This window comes from Symphalangus syndactylus, chromosome 5 (assembly GCF_028878055.3).
Source record: "Symphalangus syndactylus isolate Jambi chromosome 5, NHGRI_mSymSyn1-v2.1_pri, whole genome shotgun sequence".
In the NCBI taxonomy this organism is placed as follows: Eukaryota; Metazoa; Chordata; class Mammalia; order Primates; family Hylobatidae; genus Symphalangus; species Symphalangus syndactylus.
In genome coordinates this window covers 65,358,827-65,375,210 of record NC_072427.2, presented here as the reverse complement: position 1 = coordinate 65,375,210, position 16,384 = coordinate 65,358,827, and the positions used below count along the sequence as shown (strand labels likewise).

Sequence of the window (16,384 nt, the reverse complement as noted above, 5' to 3'; positions counted from 1 at the left end):
GATGTTGCCGGAGCAAGGCCAAGAGGAATAAGAACAGATAAAATGAAAACACACAAGTCCTCCTGGATGCTGGAACACAGAGGTGAGGAGGAATGAGAATAATTTTGAAAATTCCCCATAGAACTCCAATTTGAAGCATGTATGCTAAGAGGCTGAATTCCTTCCAGGTTTACTAAAACTTCCTTTCTGGATGTCAAATGCTCCCCAACTTACACCTCTAACCAGAGAAGGTGTGAAAGGGTTTTTTTTTTTTTTTTTTTTTTTTAACCCAAAAGGAGCTCTCTCTGGTTTTTAATTTGCACTGGGGATGAATAAATAAACAGAAATTTTCTCTGTTTCTTGATAGAAGTGTTCCAGGGGCTGCTGGCTCCAGAAGGGGCACAATTTGCTCGGAGTGAAGAAACTCAGGCAATGCCCGGAAAGAGAGGAAGGACTGTGTTCTAGCACACACAGCAAACACAGCTGAGGAGCTGAGAAGAGAGCCCAGGAGATGCATTCTGAGGTAGCTTTTCCCCTGCTACAGTAGAAGGAGGAGAGAAGTAGTAGGGATTTTTTTTTTTTAATTGACAGGGGAGCGGTCTGCATTGCCATGGCAACTGTGAGGGGTGGCCTTCCCGCGTAGAAGGGAAATGCTGGTCCATTAATCATCAAACTGGGGCACAAAAGGGAGGTTTGGGGGAAAGGGGATGGATGCAGAATATATTTTTTCACTATCTAGCCTCTAACCAGTCATCAGTCCTCTTTCCCGTTTCCCCCATGGTCCAGGGTTGACGATGAACAAAAAAAGAAGACTGAGAAAGCAGGGATTGTAGCTTTCCTTTATGAGCGGTCCAATGTGGGGCTGATTGTGCCTCTTATGTTGGTGGTGCCCCCATAAACACCTCTTCCAAACCAGCCCCAAAAGTCCCATCTATGGGCCAGACCCAGGAGTATTTTTCTTTTCTGTGCTCAGAATTTTGTTTTCTCCCTCATTTGCACCCGGTTTGAGAAGAGATAAAACATATGGATTCATTTAGCATGAACAACAAGGAAAACTACATAAGAGCAGAAAGCCGGGTAGAAAGAATGGTGGTCCGGTGAGGTAGGAGGAAAACAGGATTACAGCCCTTTTCCAATGTCTATATGGTATCACATAAGCAATCCACAGGACTCTTCACCAGCAGAAATATCAGAAACAGCTGTTAAATTTCCCATTTACAGCACCCCAAACATGCCCTATCCATATGCCTTTGACAGAAAGGGCTGGAAACCTCCAAGGACTCCAATTTGAGCATTTCTGGAGAAGCTGAAAGGAAGGTCTCCCTCTTGTTCCTGCCTAACTCAGCAACCAACCACATTTACTCACTCAACAAAAATGATGTGCACAGCACTGTGCAAGAAATACCAGAATATTCACACACACACACACACACACACACACAGCTTTAACACTCATATCGTTCCTGTCCTTAAGAAACTTCCAACCTACAAAACCACTCAAGAGGATACCACGTTAGAAAATCCAGAGTCATAAGCTCAGGCGGGGATGACTATGTTGGCCTGGAGTGGTCTGAGCAACAACCAGACTAAGGACAAGTGGGATTCAAGTGGGAGTAAAGGAAGGGGAGCGGCAGCAGTGAAGATGCAGGAAGAAAAAATGTGCATGGTATGGCTAGGGAAGAGCTAGAGGGGACACTGTCTAGGGTCAGACTGCAGGGAACGGGGAGCCATTGCAAGTTTGTGAGAAGGGGAGTGACACCGGGAAGGGGTGTTTTAGGAAGAATGACCTGGTAGCTGCATACAGACTGGATCAGAAGGGCCAGGAGGGAAAGGGAGGCTGTAACAACAACACAGGCCTGACATGGGGACAGCAGGGCAACAGAGAGGAAGAAAGAGAGGGAGATATCAAAAATAACCTAATCACCGGCTAAACTCTCCGGAGCAAACCCTCCTTAACACCAGATCCAACCGGCGTGAGTCTCCTGCCAGGTAAGAGCCCTACCAAAGAGGGAAATGCTATTTGGGCAACTCCCCTTCATATTCCAGTGGCCAGACCACGTCATCCCCTTCTGACTGCCACCAAAAGAAATCACATGCCGTGTAGCCTCACAGAAGGCACAAAGGCCTTGAGATTCATCATCACTCTCTGGATTTTAGACATGCAATTAAATTATCTCAGAACAAACTTTAGCCTCCTGAGTGAGGTAATACCTCCCTTTCTCACAAGCCTCAGCTCCACCCAGGCTGGGGTCTAGATCATTCTAGGGAGGTCCATGGGGGGTGGCCATGAATAAACTCCCATGCCCATGCTACCCCTCTGACGAGGCAGACAAGCAGCTTTCCCAGGTGGTATTACAGCCAACCACAGTCGAGAGCAGCTTCTAACCAGCCCTACCTGAGGTGGGACTCGAACTCAGATTCTCAGCAAAATCCACATTCTAAAACAGCCTGAGTTTCCCTGTCCTTATGATCCCAACTCTTCTTTTGGGTGTGGGGTTCACACAGGGGGCATGGGAGCTCTGAATGAGTTTTTACAAGCAGGTAAACAACATCCAGCTCACAGCTGGTCACTGGTGGAGTTGGAGGCACTCACAGCTTAAGCCAGTGGTTCCTAAGCGTCCTCCAAGCTGGCCAAGGACAGTGGTGCCCCTCCAAGACATGTGGTCCCTCTGGGCTCTTTTTCTCCTTTTTTTTGTGGAAGATAGCGAGGTGAAGAGAGTAGGGAAGAAAGTCTCAGGTGGCACAAAGTAAAAGGACTGGAAACCTTTTTATTTCATTATTAAATTCCTGCCTGGATTTATAAACTCAGCTTCTCATTTCTCTAAGTGGGTACCTTCGTGGCTAAGGAAAAGTGCTGGAGGCAGCTGCGGAGGGCTGGCGGGAGCCCACGGGGTTGGGGGTGTCTCTTGTCCTAATCAAACTAGTCTTCTGCACTTCTAACACTGTCGACAATGGGCAACTAGGAGATGTCCCAGGTGGGGTTAGACTTCTGCCTGTGGGCAGACTCTGCCTGTTGAAAAACCCCTCATTCTTGACAGGCTCTACAGCGGCTCGCCTCGGTGAGTAGCAACCCCGTCGCCACCAGCCAAAGCACATCATGAGCATACACCCCCACCCCTGCCCCTCGGCCCCCGGCAAGTAGACCCCACTTCCCAGAGCCTCGAGGCCAAAAGCGAGCGGCTAGAGCGGCAAGGCAGTGCCGCAGCTCCTCCCGGCGGGCGCCCCGGCCCCCGCAGTCCCCGGGGCAGAGTCCGGCCCCGTCGCCCGCCCCTCGGAGTGGGTGCCTCGGACCCGCTCCCCTCCCCGACGCCACCACCTGCGCCCGCTCCGGCGCCGCCTTTGTCCGGCGCTTCACTGCCGAGCGAGCCCCTCGGGCCCGACCTGACTCGGCCCCCAGCCCCAGAGGAGAGGCGGCGGAGCGAGCAGGGCAAGACCAGGCCGGGCCGCGAGCACAGGGTCCCGCTGTCACTTGGAGGCGGTCTGACAACTTCGATTCCCCCCGCCCCACCTCGGACTCGGCCGCCGCCCCGCAAGGTCCCCGCAGGGCCTCCCGCGGCCCACACTCGCTTTTCGAACCGGTCCCCTTCCGTCTTCGGCGCCTCCCTTCCTCTCAGCCCGATCGAGTCGGGTCTACACTACTCCCCACCACCGCCCCCGGCCCGGCGCGGCCCTCATCCCCTACTCCCCATCCAGCAATAACCGGTCAGCTCCCAGCGCGGGAGGGCGCCCCCCACCCTAAGCGGGCGATCCCGCGGCGCCGCCCCCAGCCGCGGCCCCTTGCCTCGGGGACCGCGATGGGGGAGGGGGCGCGGCGGGGGCCTCGCCGCCCGCGCACTCGGAGGCGAGCCGGCTCCGCGGCGGCGAGGGAAGACCGGCGTCCTCCCGCCCTCCGCAGCTCGGGACGCCCGCGCCGCCGCCGCCCGGCCGAGCTGCCACCCTGCGGCCGCCACCCACCCCGCCCCCGGCCTGCAAGGCGGGCGGCCCCCGGGGGCTGTCACCTCGAGGCGCGCCGCGTTCCCCGATGGCGGGACCGTGGTGCCGGACCCAGGGGAGGGAGGTGGCGCGAGCGGGCGGGCGGCCGCACCTGCTTCGCGTCGTCCGTCCGTCCGTCCCTTCCCGGGCTGGCGGGGGCGGTGGCGCGGCGCGCTCGGTGGGGCGCGCTGACGGGCGGCCGGTCCTCTCCCCCTTCGCTCCTCTGCCTACCTCGCTCGCTCCCTCCCTCCAGCTCGCCCCTTCCCCCTCCTCGACCCTGTCCCCTGACTCACCAGAACGGGCGGCGCGGACGGCGCGGCTCTGGGCGCCCGCAGGCCCCGGCCGGGCTGGAATCCGGCGGCTGGAACCCCCCGGGGGCGCTCAATTCCCGGGCTCCACGCTGCTGCGTCAGCGCCTCCTCCTGGGGGCCGGGGCCGGGCGGGCGGAGCGGGGACCGCGGCCGGGCGGGGCCGTCGGGGGGGCGGGCGCGCCTGGCCGGGGCGGGCGGACGGCGGAGGCCGGACGGGCGGGGCGGGCAGCCGGACGGGCGGGCGGCGGGGGCCGGGCTCCGGGATCCGCTACGCCGCTCGCGGTTCCCCCACAAACTCCCCGAGAGCTGAGCCTCCGCCGCCCTCCTTCCTGCTTCCTCGTCCCCAGCCAATCAGCAGCGCGCCCCTCGGCCAGCTCCGCCAATCAGCCGCCCCGCCCTGCGCTGGCTCCGCCAGCCAATCCGGCCCTCGGCTCCCCCTCCCGGTCTCTGACCAATCAGAACCGTGGGTCGGTCGTCCCAACGCAGGGGGCAGCACGAGGCGGCCGGGGGAGGCGGTGCGGGGAGTGGTGGGGCCTGGGGGGAGGGGTGCGGTGCCAAGGGTGGTGGCAATGGGTGATTTTCTTTGCCGGCTTCTTGGATTTTTCTCTTCGTCTTAGGAACCTGAGCCCATATCCCACGGGGACTAGACCCCAATCCCCCAGCTGCTAGCCCCCCGGAAAAATCTTATCTCCCCCCGCCCTGGCCATCACCCCTCCGCATCCCCTTTCCCCCAAATCCTCCCCAGCACGCGCTGGAGAAAGCTGCGGGCCGAGGAACACCCCATCCTCGCCGGAGGCTGCTGCCCCCAGGGCAAAGCTTCGGGAAGACCAGCCGAAAATCAAGCGAGAACAACCCCCCTTTCCTGCAGAAAGGGCCCCAGACTCCTGCAAAAGGGCCCCGACTGCTGAGAAGCCCCTCCCGCCCTTGCCTCATCTTTCCGACTTCCCTGCCTGCCACGTCTCCTTTCCTTTCCAGCAAGGTCGGTCCTGGCTTGGTAACCCCTCACCCGCATCTCTTTTTCCTCTTTCTGCCCTTCACCTACTGCCCCCAACCCCAGCTCCTAATTCACCCTCTTCAGAAGCAGAGTGTGGAGCCCTCATCCATTTCCAGCTGACAGCAGAGCCTGGTCTGTGAGTCCTTGACACCCACACACCCTCTTCCACCACCGCGGGGAACATCAGAGCTCTCCGGGGGAGGGAGAAAGGGGCGGGCAGCCTGACAGGAGCGGCTGGACTCCCTCCCTCGCGTCCCCAAGCTACGGGAGAACCAAGTGTAGACACTTACCTGGCTTCCTCCTAGTCACCGAATGCTGTGGCTCCGTCTCTTACCCCCACAGACGTGCCTTCCCAAGCCAGAGCACGCTCGCGGGGTCAGTGGGGTGGGTGGGCACAGCGGGCTGAGGTCACAGAGAGAGATGGGAAGTCCCTGTAAGGTGCGGGAAGGAGCTGTGTCTTGGGCACCTCGTGGTGCCAGAGCCCGCCTAGGACTTCACTAAGCCCGGGATATGCACACAGTAGGTTCTCGAGAAATGCTGAGTTCACCCCTGAACAAAGCCTCATTCCCAATTCAGGCGGGGGAGGGGAGCTTTAGGAGGTAAAAGGAGCAGCGGCAGAAAGGGTAGTGTCAAGTCACCAGAGCGCTGGAGCAGCCCAGGGAGGGGCTGGGCCCCAGGAACGCCTTGGGCAGAGAGAGGCACCCATAGTGCTGAGGCTGCCCAGGCAAGCAAGGAAAACCCAGCCTTGGAGTGTGGCCCAGGGGCTTCGGAGGGGCTCCTCCTGCACCACACACAGCGCCCAGCCTTTCCTAGACCTTGGGACTCCAGCGCTCACCCAGGCAGCCTTTTAAGACAATCAGGGCTGCTAGCCAATATGGCTGGGAAACAACCTCCCCCAGAAGCAGTTCCCCATCTGCCTCCAAAGCTGTCCAGGGGGCCCAGACTGTCTTAGCTGTTTGGGGGGACACATTTAAAGGAGGGGCCCCCTCAGCAGGGAAAGTGTGTGAATGGAAGCTAAAAGCTAAGACTGTGGCACGGAAATGTCTCGAAGGTCCAGGTTCTCCCACCTCCCACCCCCCACCCTTGGGGAAAGCAAAACCCCCAAAGCTGTAAAAGTAGGACACTGAAAGATTTCTCCCTTTCCTGGACAGGACAGAGGTTCCCGGCAGTGCCCCCCAACACACACCAGGCCAGCCCTACTCCCCACCTCACAGAATTTCCCCTCTCCCTGTCCCAGTCTGTCCCATAGGCAAATTAACCCCATGGTGGCCCCCACTCATCAGAGATTGGTGGTGGAGGGTACAGCAGTGGTGGCCACGGGAGCAGAGCCATGCTACAGGCCAAGACAGAAGAGAGGCCAGGATCCTGTCTGCAGCCCAGGCGGCGCTGACCTTGGCAGCCACTTCAGGCCTGATAATGGGCAGGGATGGAGGCCGGGAGGGCCAGAAGAGGAATATACCTGGTGGCAGGGAAGGAGACCCAAGTGGCAGGAAGCCCATGTTCAGCCGAGGAAATGGTAGCAGGATGAGGTGGCAGGATTGGGTGTCTTCCTGGTGTTGGCATTAGGGGCCCTGGGGTGAGCAGGGGAGAGTTGTCTTATCTGGGGTCTCGGTGGGAGGGAAAGGAAGGAATACCGACTGGAGAGGAGGCAGAGTAGTCATGACAGCCCACCCCCAAGTGCCTGCCTGGCCGCTGGAGGAGTTCTCCCCTCAGAGCCTCCAGTGTGGGTGGCTGTGTCCGCTGCCCCAGGAGGCTCTGACTGAGTGGGCTATGGTGCGGGGACACAGGCTGGCTAAAGGCACTAAGTGTTCCTCCTGTGCCAGCTCACTGAGCCACCTCTGTCCCCCCTTCCTCTCTATTGCTTGTTAAAACAAGCCAGTAAAGAATAGGCAGGGGCTACACCCTGCCTGTCCCCCAAAGGGAACTTTTGGCCTCTCCTAGCCTCCTTCACCCAACTTTCAGGGACCTCTGCAACTGGGCCTCCTTCTTTCCCAGTCCAAAGCCCTTCCACAGCTGGAAAGGGCTCCACCTCTTCCTCCTTCCTTGGGTCCTGTAACCTTTCCTGAGTGAATGCTGCCCCCACCCCACTTCACTGGGTAGCTGTGCCACGCCTGGGGCCCATCACCTTTCCTCTCCCTGGTATGTTTGGCAGCCCAGAGGTCTCCCACTGAAAAAAGGGTTTGGCACTTGGTGTAGAAAGAGGAATGGGTCCATCGGGTCTCCAGAGTCTTCCCCGGGCTGCTGCCAGGCAGGGGCTCTCTCTCCCCAGACACCTCCAGACCCATCGGGAAGGGTTAACTGCCTCAGAGGGAGATGCCGTAGAGGAAAACATCCAGGGCCAGAGAGACCAGGCGGCGCACCCCTCCCCCACCACACACAACCAGACTGACAGCCGGGACAGACTGGCTGCTCGGTCATCTCCAGCCCAGCCCCAGCACCTCCCCGCCACTGCCCACTGCAGTCCCCGAAGACCGCCTGGCCTGAGATCCAACCACCTGGCACCAGGCAGGGCACCCCATCTGCAGTGCAGTCCCTGCAGTGGTGGCAGTGACCACTTTCTCCTCCCTCCAGCCCCTGCCCAGGTCCCACCTTCTTTCCTGGAAGTGGGGCAGCCCCTGTCCCAACCCCCAGAATACCTGAAGTCTAGGTCCCTACAACGCTTACTGAGCCACCTGGCTCCTCAGCCCCACTGGACGAACTGAAGGGCACAGCTCTTTGGGGGAGGAACACCAAGGCAACAATTAAATGCGGCAGCAGCATCTGCCCCCTCCCCCATCATAGGAAGCCCCTGGGGGGTGGGGGAATAAAGAAAGCTGGACTTTTATAGTCCATTTGCTGTGACCCACTCCCTCTTAAAGGGATTGGAACACCCCTCCTTAAAGGGATCTCCAGAAATTATTTGCCCCCCAAGCAAATCCTAGTGCAGGTCTAGTCTTTACCTGCGGAGGCCCTCTTCCCTAGGGATGAGGAGGTAGAAGTGCTCCTCCAGACTCTTGAGCTGGAGGGGCAAGGTACCCTCCTACCACCAAGGAGCCAGCTGTTGAGCGCCCAGTGAGGAACAGGACCTCTTCCTCCCCTAAGGGCACCTACGGCCCCGGCCTTGGGGGTTGGGAGATCCCGGTGAGGTAGGGACTGTGTGGGACTCAGTCTCCGCACAAGAAGGAACAAGGGGGCTGCATGCGCTCAGACTTTGGGGAACACATGTCCATGGCGCTGTGTCCAAAACCCCCATCTGCCCAGCGCTAGCCTCCAGATTGCCGGCCAGGGGACGTCTTTGCAGTCTGCCTCTCCCGGTAAAAGCTGTTTCTGCATTCTCCTTCCCGCCCTCTGAATCCCGTCTCCTACCCTCTTTGGGGCCCCATGCCTTTCTCTTGGGGTGCATTCTCTGCCCCTCACCCCAGTCGCCTCCTCCACAGCCCCAACAACTGCGGACTACACCCTATTTCAGGCTCTCTCCAGACCTAATCGGAGTGTCCCCGGGGTCCTTCTCACCCCGCCCACACCCCCGACTACCGTCAAGTGGTGGGGGATGGGCACCCCCCCGGCTCCCGGGAGCCCCGCAGAGTCGCATCTTAGCCCTTGGGCTCACTTGGTCCCTAGTCTCGCCCTGCCTCTGGGACTGCAGAGTTCAAGGAGGGGGTGGGTGTAAGTGGGGGAGGAGGTGTCCGAGGGCACTCCAGCCTGAGAGAGGGACAGAGTCGGAAGCGGGCACTCACTGAAGCCACCCCCCTCTGCCCCTCCTCCCTTCGCTGGGGGAGGGTCGACGCTGCCGGGGGGAGAGGTTCCCCGGCGCTCAGGAGCCCTCCAAGCCCCCCACCCCTACCACTCCCTGGAGGAAAGACTCCCCCAAGGGCTGGTGCTCCAAGCCCTCACCCCGGCAGCTGCGGCAGCCTCCGGCTGAGGTCAGGCTCCACCTCCTTTCTCCAGAGGGAGAGCGCGGAGGGTTGTTTGTTGTTGGGGTGTGAGAGAGAGAAGGTTCGAGATCACCTGGCCCGGTGGGCACGGCTCCGGAGCGGGAGCTGGGCCGGGTGGGCTGGCTTGGGCAGGAGCCCGCCGCAAGGGCGAAGGACTCCCCTCGCCCACCCCCAACCCCGGCTCCGAGCCCGCGGCCTGGGCGCCCCCTCGTCGCGCCCCCGCCCGGCTCTCCGGCCCGCGTGGGATGCCAGGACGCCCCAGGCAGAGGGCCTGCCTTAGGGTTACCACGGGGAGCCAGGCTTTCCTGCTCTCCAGGAGCCTGCAGTCGGAGGCTGGGATGGGCTGGGGCTAGAGAGACAAGTAGACGGAAAACAGTGATAACTTTATGACAGCAACACGTAATGGCTGCTGAGGAGGAGGGAAGGCTGCCAGGGTCTGCCCCTGGCAAGGGGCTGGGGTGAGGTGCGGGGACGTTCCGAGAAGGGGCTAAGGCGAGAGCGGAGCCTGAAGGAGCAGGCACTCTTCGGGCAGGCTGCCATAGGTAGGGGAAAGATGAGGACACCCCAAGTGCCAAGTACCAGTTTCAGCAAAGGTGCAGAGCTGTGGTATAAGGGTGAGGCAGCAGATGAGGCTGGAGAAGTGGGTAGGGCCACCTCAGCTTTGTAAACCCTGCCAAAGAGCTCTGTCCCAAAGGCGTTGGAGAACATAGAAGGATTTTGAGGAAAGGAGCTTCTGGTCTGAGATCCGAGAGGCGAGTTGGGGGAGCAGCACGCGGGGTGTGAGTTCAGGCAGGAGGATGTTGCGTCTCAGTTCCCTCGCAGTGCTCACCTGCTCCAGGGACGTCTGACCTTGGGTCTCGCCCTGCCTCCCAGGTGGGTGTTGGGCGGAAAGAGTCTGCTCTGGGGGAAAGAGAGCCCTCTTTTAGCGCTGTCCACAACCCCAGCCGCTGCTGTCTGCCGCCAACCAGGAGCTCTACCATCTCTTTCCCTGGGGAAGAAACGCAGAGACCCCCATGCTCCATCTCCTCCCTCACTCGCTAAGATAGGCAGCCCTCCCAGAATCCATGCCATTCCCGGAGCAGCAACAAGAAAGACAAACATGGGGACGAGCTTCGCTTCACCCTCCAGGTGCTTTTTCCCCCACCCCACTGGAGACAAACTGGCGGTGCACATTTCTCATAAAAACCATATAGGAACAGGGGCAAACGACATCCTATATTGGTTTCTCATTCTCACCCCAATCTCAGTAGGTATATGCAATTACTATTGCCATTTCACAAATTAGGAAATTGAGGCTTAGAGCCATTAATGCCTGGCCTGAGCCACACAGGCACGGCTTATACCCTAGCTGGAACCATACCACTTGCCCAAGCCCCCAACAGTGACTTCTGCAAGCTTGGAGAGGCTGACCCCACCGGACTTCCGAGGCCAAGGATGGCCAGGTTCAATAGGAAGGGGTGTGAGGGTGTCAGTGAAGCCTCAGGCTATAGCCCTGCCCTTTCCTGTGAGCCTCTTCCCATGACACCGGGAAGCAGATTCCCTGGGGCTTTTCTTTGGAGTCTCAAGCATAGGTCGTGCCCATTCATATTTGTTTATGGATCTCTCAGACTCCTCCAGAATCCTTATCCTCAGAGTCCAAGACTGACTTCCTGGAAAGGTCTCCCGAAGCTCAGGTGAAACTGTTCTGAAGCTCAAGTCCACCTTGCTCCCTGCTGCCCTGAACTCTATGGACTCCAAGTTGTCTCCTCCTCACATATTCCTGACCATCTGCTGCTTTGCCCATAAGTCTTTATAAGATTATAAACCCCTACAGGGCAGGCCTATGGCTTTAACATCCTCTTTTTTTTTTTTTTTTTTTTTTTTTTTTTTTTTTTTTTTTGAGACGGAGTCTCGCTCTGTCGCCCAGGCTGGAGTGCAGTGGCGCGATCTCGGCTCACTGCAAGCTCCGCCTCCCGGGTTCACGCCATTCTCCTGCCTCAGCCTCTCCGAGTAGCTGGGACTACAGGCGCCCGCCACCACGCCCGGCTAATTTTTTTGTATTTTTATTAGAGACGAGGTTTCAACAGGTCTCGATCTCCTGACCTCGTGATCCGCCCGCCTCGGCCTCCCAAAGTGCTGGGATTACAAGCGTGAGCCACCGCGCCCGGCCCTAACATCCTCTTTATGGCTTCCTGTGTGTCTAGCACAGTCCTGGCCCCAAGGAAGGATGGCATTCTAGGTCCCTCATAACCTGGCCCCAGGACATACAGCCCTCTACCTCTCCCCTTTCACAGGCACACTTAGGGCTCCCAAACTAGTAGCCTTTGAGCAAAAGTAAGCAGGCAGACAAGTTCTATTTAACTGTCTATGGGGCTTTCAAAAAGGATTAAAATTAGGGGCCAATGCTGAAATTTTTGGAGATTGAAAATAAAAATCCAGGTTTACAGTTTCTCTTGAAAAAAATCAGAAGATTTGCTACCCTTGGCGCACATTTTCACTTGCAACAATAGGTTGGTACTAAGTAGCAAATGCAGTCTGTATGGGGTAGGCATGCTCCAGTTTACCATACTCCCACCTTGCCCATGTGGGGCATTTACGGGACCTGAACCCTGAAGGTTTTCAGGTGCGTGATCCTTGCCCTGCATTGTGGCCACAGAGACATGGACGGGTATCGTGGTGCAGGCCTTTGCAGTGTCTAGTTCCCTTGAACCTACTCAGAGAGCCCTGTTGCATTCTCATGCCAATCTCTAATAGTACCTTCATTATTGCCCCAGGAGCAGATGTTTACTGAGCACACTCCAAGATCCATGGACCCAGGCTGGAGACGAAAAGGGAAATTAAACATGGTCCAGAGTTTGTGGGCTCTTCTAGGTGACTCCTGAGAACATGGCATGATACCTGGCGAATAGTTGTTGCCTAATAATGCTTGGTGAACTGAATAGTAAACAATTGGTAAATAGAAACTGAATGGATAAATACACAGAGAGAGGAGAATTATTCCAAGAAACATGACATTTCTGTGATGATCTAGGTTTGCGTTGCTTGGGACCTCAGCTTCCAGGGTCACCTCCTTTACTGTTACCAGAACACTTGTCTGCTCAGATATCAACTTGGAGTATGACTTCTCCCCTGAGGAACTCCCAACGCTGTGGACTGGAAGACCAGGGGTGCATCCACTATGTTGTTTCCTTTATTCCAGACGTACAGACCCCTGGGAAGATGAGGAAATCCAGATCTGGAATGGGCAGTGTATTGAGAGCCTCCAAAGTGGGCAGGAGGTCCAGAGGGGGCAGGTGTCTTACAGAAGGCATAAATAGGCACTCAACATACGTTTCTTTATTTAACCTTCAAGAACTCTGGTAGGTAAATGTACTCTCAAATTTACAAACAAATGAGGAAACTGAGACCTGGAGAATCTAAGTAACTGCCCAAGATCACATAGGCTTGGAGTGGCTCCAAAACCTTTGCTTTTTTTTTTTTATATGGCATTTAACATATAAAATAGAGGTCTAACCCTTTATATGTCTAAAAGCTTTCTTCTTTCTACATTTCACATAGCGTAGTGGTTAAGAATGCAGACTTTCTGAGTACAGTCCTGGCTCTACAGCTTCTTAAAACATATAAAGTACTTAGAATAGCACCTGATGTAGCCACAAGTGCCCCCAGAACATTAGCAATTGTGAATCTATTTCATCATGCCCAAATCTGGCCATGCCTGAAGCCTGCCCTGCTTCCATACTGGAATCAGTCTTCCACCTCTGTTTTGTACTCCTTGTCTCCCATCTGGTGCTCTGACAATGTAGTGCCTGTGGCTGTATTCTGTGCACCCAGCAGTGGGCCCCACTCTGACTTCGGCCAGGCAGGATGGCTCCCTTTGCCGGGTTTGGAGGAGAGGCCAGCCCCTCTTCCCATGGCTTCTCCATTCCATCCTCCCAAGGCCAGGGCCCTAGCCATTTCCCTCTTCGGGAAAGATTCTCTGTGGCATCCCTAATCACATTCTTCAAGGTGAGGTAGTTCCATCTCCTACAGGCTCCCAGCCACAGCCACTGACCTCTCTAGTCTTGCACAACCCAGAGCAGAGGAGAGAATCACCTGTGGTTCTTTTGCCATCTTCACTTAACCTCAGTGAACCCACAGCAAGAGCCAGGACCAGCCCTTTCCAGCAGACACCCTCTGGGGGGACTACAGTCTGGGCCACAAGTATGGTGTTAACCAACCACGGTGCCATCTGTGCTCTGCACCGTGCAGGCACCAAGAAGACTTGGGAGGCCATGCAGATAGCATTGCTTCTGACCTAGGAAAGCTACTCCACCTAGCAGAGGCGTGATCCTCAGAAACTGAAGAGCACATCAAAGAGTGTATGACCTAAGCAAGACTGGACCAGATGATTAGTAACTGGAAAAGTGACATCAAGACTTAGATATGATAGGCCAGGCACAGTGGCTCACACCTGTAATTCCAGCACTTTGGGAGGCCGAGGTGGGCGGATCACTTGAGGCCAGGAGTTCAAGACCAGTCTGGCCAATGTGGCAAAACCCTGTCTCTACAGGTGTGGTGACACGCATCTGTAGTTCCAGCTACTCAGGAGGCTGAGGCATAAGAATCGCTTGAACCTGGGGGGTGGAGATTGCAGTGAGCCAAGATCGAACTACTGTACTCCAACCTGGGTGATGGAGTGAGAATCTATCTCAAAAAAAAAAAAAAAAGAAAAAAGAAAAAAAAGAGATATGTGAGGCCTGACAATTTTTCCCCTTGATTTGTGAATATTATACTATATTTAAACATCTAATAAGGGCATTTATAAAAATTACACTTACTTATATGGACAACAACTCTTCTTTGTTGAAAGGGATTATGGGAAATCAGCAATTGCCTTCTTCGTTGCTTCCCTCTGTCAGGGTGTATTCTATGATAGGTAATGTTCCTGGAGAGATTCCATGAGTTAGGCACTGTGTTAAGCTCTTTACACATACTCTTTTTTTTTTTTTTTTTTTGAGATGGCGTCTCGCTCTGTAGCCCAGGCTGGAGTGCGGTGGCGTGATCTCGGCTCACTGCAAGCTCCACCTTTCAAGTTCACGCCATTCTCCTGCCTCAGCCTCCCGAGTAGCTGGGACTACAGGCACCCGCCACCGTGCCCAGCTAATTTTTTGTATGTTTAGTAGAGATGGGGTTTCATCATGTTAGCCAGGCTGGTCTCGATCTCCTGACCTCGCCACCCACCTGCCTCGGCCTCCCAAAGTGCTGGGATTACAGGCGTGAGCCACTGCGCCAGGCCTACACATACTCTTAATCCCCAGCCAGTCTTATGAAATAGATAATGTTATTATTCTCATTTTACTGATGAGAAAACTGAGGCATAGAGAGGTTCCATAACTTCCCAGGGTCACATTAATAATAGTGGAGCCGGCTGGGCGTGGTGGCTCACACCTGTAATCCCAGGTCTCAGGGAGGCAGAGGCGGGAGGATAGCTTGAGCCCAGGAGTTCGAGACCTGTCTGGGCAATATAGCGAGACCCCGTTCTCCACAAAAAGGAAGAAAAAAGAAAGACAAAAAAAGAAAAAGCGTAATAATAGTGGAGCCAGGGTTTAGATCCCAGCCTTGTCACTTTTAATGATTTCTCCATCACTTCTTCCTAAATAAGCTTCCCCAAACAATTCTCGACTCATGTTTTCCAAATGTCTGTTAGCAACTCATTCGAATTTTACATATGAAGTTGCTGTGAGCAACATTCATCTCACTGTTAGATTGGGGGCAAAATGTTGCAAGTAGATTGTCATATTTCTTTATAAAAAGATATTCCTTTGGCAAAGCCGTTATCAAAAGTACCCTTTCCCTGCCTTCTGCACTCTCTTTGACACTGAAACATCAATATGGTCTTTCAGGAACATCAGATACACTTCAGCCAGCTTCCAACTACAAGCAAACTCAGTGTTCTCGCAATGTTTCCATTGTGGGGTAAAAGCACTGGCAGTTTTAAGAGTCAAGAACCTGGGACTCATCCTTGGCACCTCCCTCTCCCTCCTGAGCCGCCACCCATAGCTAATCCATCACCACAGCCTGTCTTTTACTGGAGCCTCCAGCCTCGAATCTCCTCCCACCTCTGTGACCAACCACAGCCCAGCCTCCCGCATCCACTCTGCCCCAGTCAGAGGGCTCTCAGTCAGAGGATCTTTCCAAAATAGACTGCCTCATAGCACTCTCCTGCTTAAACCCTTCCGTGACTCCTGCTTACACTCAGGATAAAGATCCAAATCTGGAACTGACTATTGTTGCCGCCCCAGCCAGGAGGCTCTCTGATCTCATCTCTCGGGCTCAGTCACACTCCACAACCTGCAATGCTCTCTTCCTAGCAAGCCTGGCAAGCCAGTGATTCCTGGCTAAGACCTGCCTCCCCGGCTAGGCTAGGGTGAAAACCACATCTGCGTCTCCCTGGGTCCTACTGTTTCCCCATGGCCCACACGGTACCTGCACATGATAGGTTCTCAGTAACAGCTACTCAGTGATGAATGAATGGCAGAGAAATCAAGCCTTTGCCTGCGCCCCAGCGGCTCTGCAGCCTGACTGCTCTGCCAGGTGGCCACAGTGCTAGACTTCCATATTAGCTTAGAAAACTACCTCTTGCAGCCACACTGCGTGCCAGGCTCTGCCTCCCTACCTTTAAACACACTCATCCTGACCCAGTTTGCCTGTTTTCAGGAGTGATCACCAACATTTGTACTTTTTGTGACTTGTACACATTTTTACTATAAAATTTCCTGACCTGATTCATTCAACAACTGGATAACAATTGGTTATGGGTTTGACAAGGCAGACTCATTGAAATCTGGAGGCATAAAAGTTACAGTTCTGGCTTCGGCAGTCCAGATGGCTTCCCCAAGAAGCTAGGGGCTGCGGCCCCAGAACTCTGTTCTTTTAGCTGCCACTAAAATGATGGAAGAATTTAGTTCAAGGCGAAGCCTTGAGATTCCCCCCTGCCCACTCCTGCCCTCCCGGCTCCAAGGCCGCCCTTGATGTTTTATTTAAATCTGATTTCATCTAGATAAGCTTGGTGGAGGGCGAAGGAAAGAAGTTATCCTCCCTGCAGCCTGCCCCCGCCCCCTGCTTTGCATTCATTATGCAAGTATTTATTTGGAGGGAGAGGGCCTCCACTGAGCCAAGTGCAAAGTGCTGGGGATATGGCAGCAAACCAGAGACAGGGGGTGTGTAGGTGGGTTAGTGCTCATGCTGGGTCTTAAA

General features: G+C 55.6%; 2 protein-coding genes across 18 annotated transcripts in view; both read right to left on the bottom strand.

Annotated features, from left to right (window-relative positions):
• The window catches only part of BAHD1 (bromo adjacent homology domain containing 1), a 28,496-nt gene extending 22,741 nt beyond the window's left edge, over window positions 1–5,755 (bottom strand). For 4 of the 8 annotated variants that reach the window (XM_055278695.2, XM_063639099.1, XM_063639097.1 and 1 more), the window contains exon 1: window positions 4,245–4,591. The gene's annotated coding sequence lies outside the window, so the exon portion shown is untranslated. Of the gene's footprint in view, window positions 1–4,244; window positions 4,592–5,545 lie in introns of those variants that run through there. The other 4 variants (XM_063639098.1, XM_063639102.1, XM_063639100.1 and 1 more) reach the window with 4 other exon arrangements.
• Window positions 5,756–9,540: 3,785 nt separating this feature from the next.
• IVD (isovaleryl-CoA dehydrogenase) overlaps window positions 9,541–16,384 on the bottom strand; it is a 31,763-nt gene continuing 24,919 nt past the window's right edge. For 2 of the 10 annotated variants that reach the window (XM_063639143.1, XM_063639147.1), the window contains one exon: window positions 9,541–10,064. In XM_063639143.1, coding sequence (XP_063495213.1) covers window positions 9,955–10,064 — 110 coding nt within the window. In that variant the 3' untranslated portion in view covers window positions 9,541–9,954. The other 8 variants (XR_010120752.1, XR_010120751.1, XM_063639145.1 and 5 more) reach the window with 8 other exon arrangements.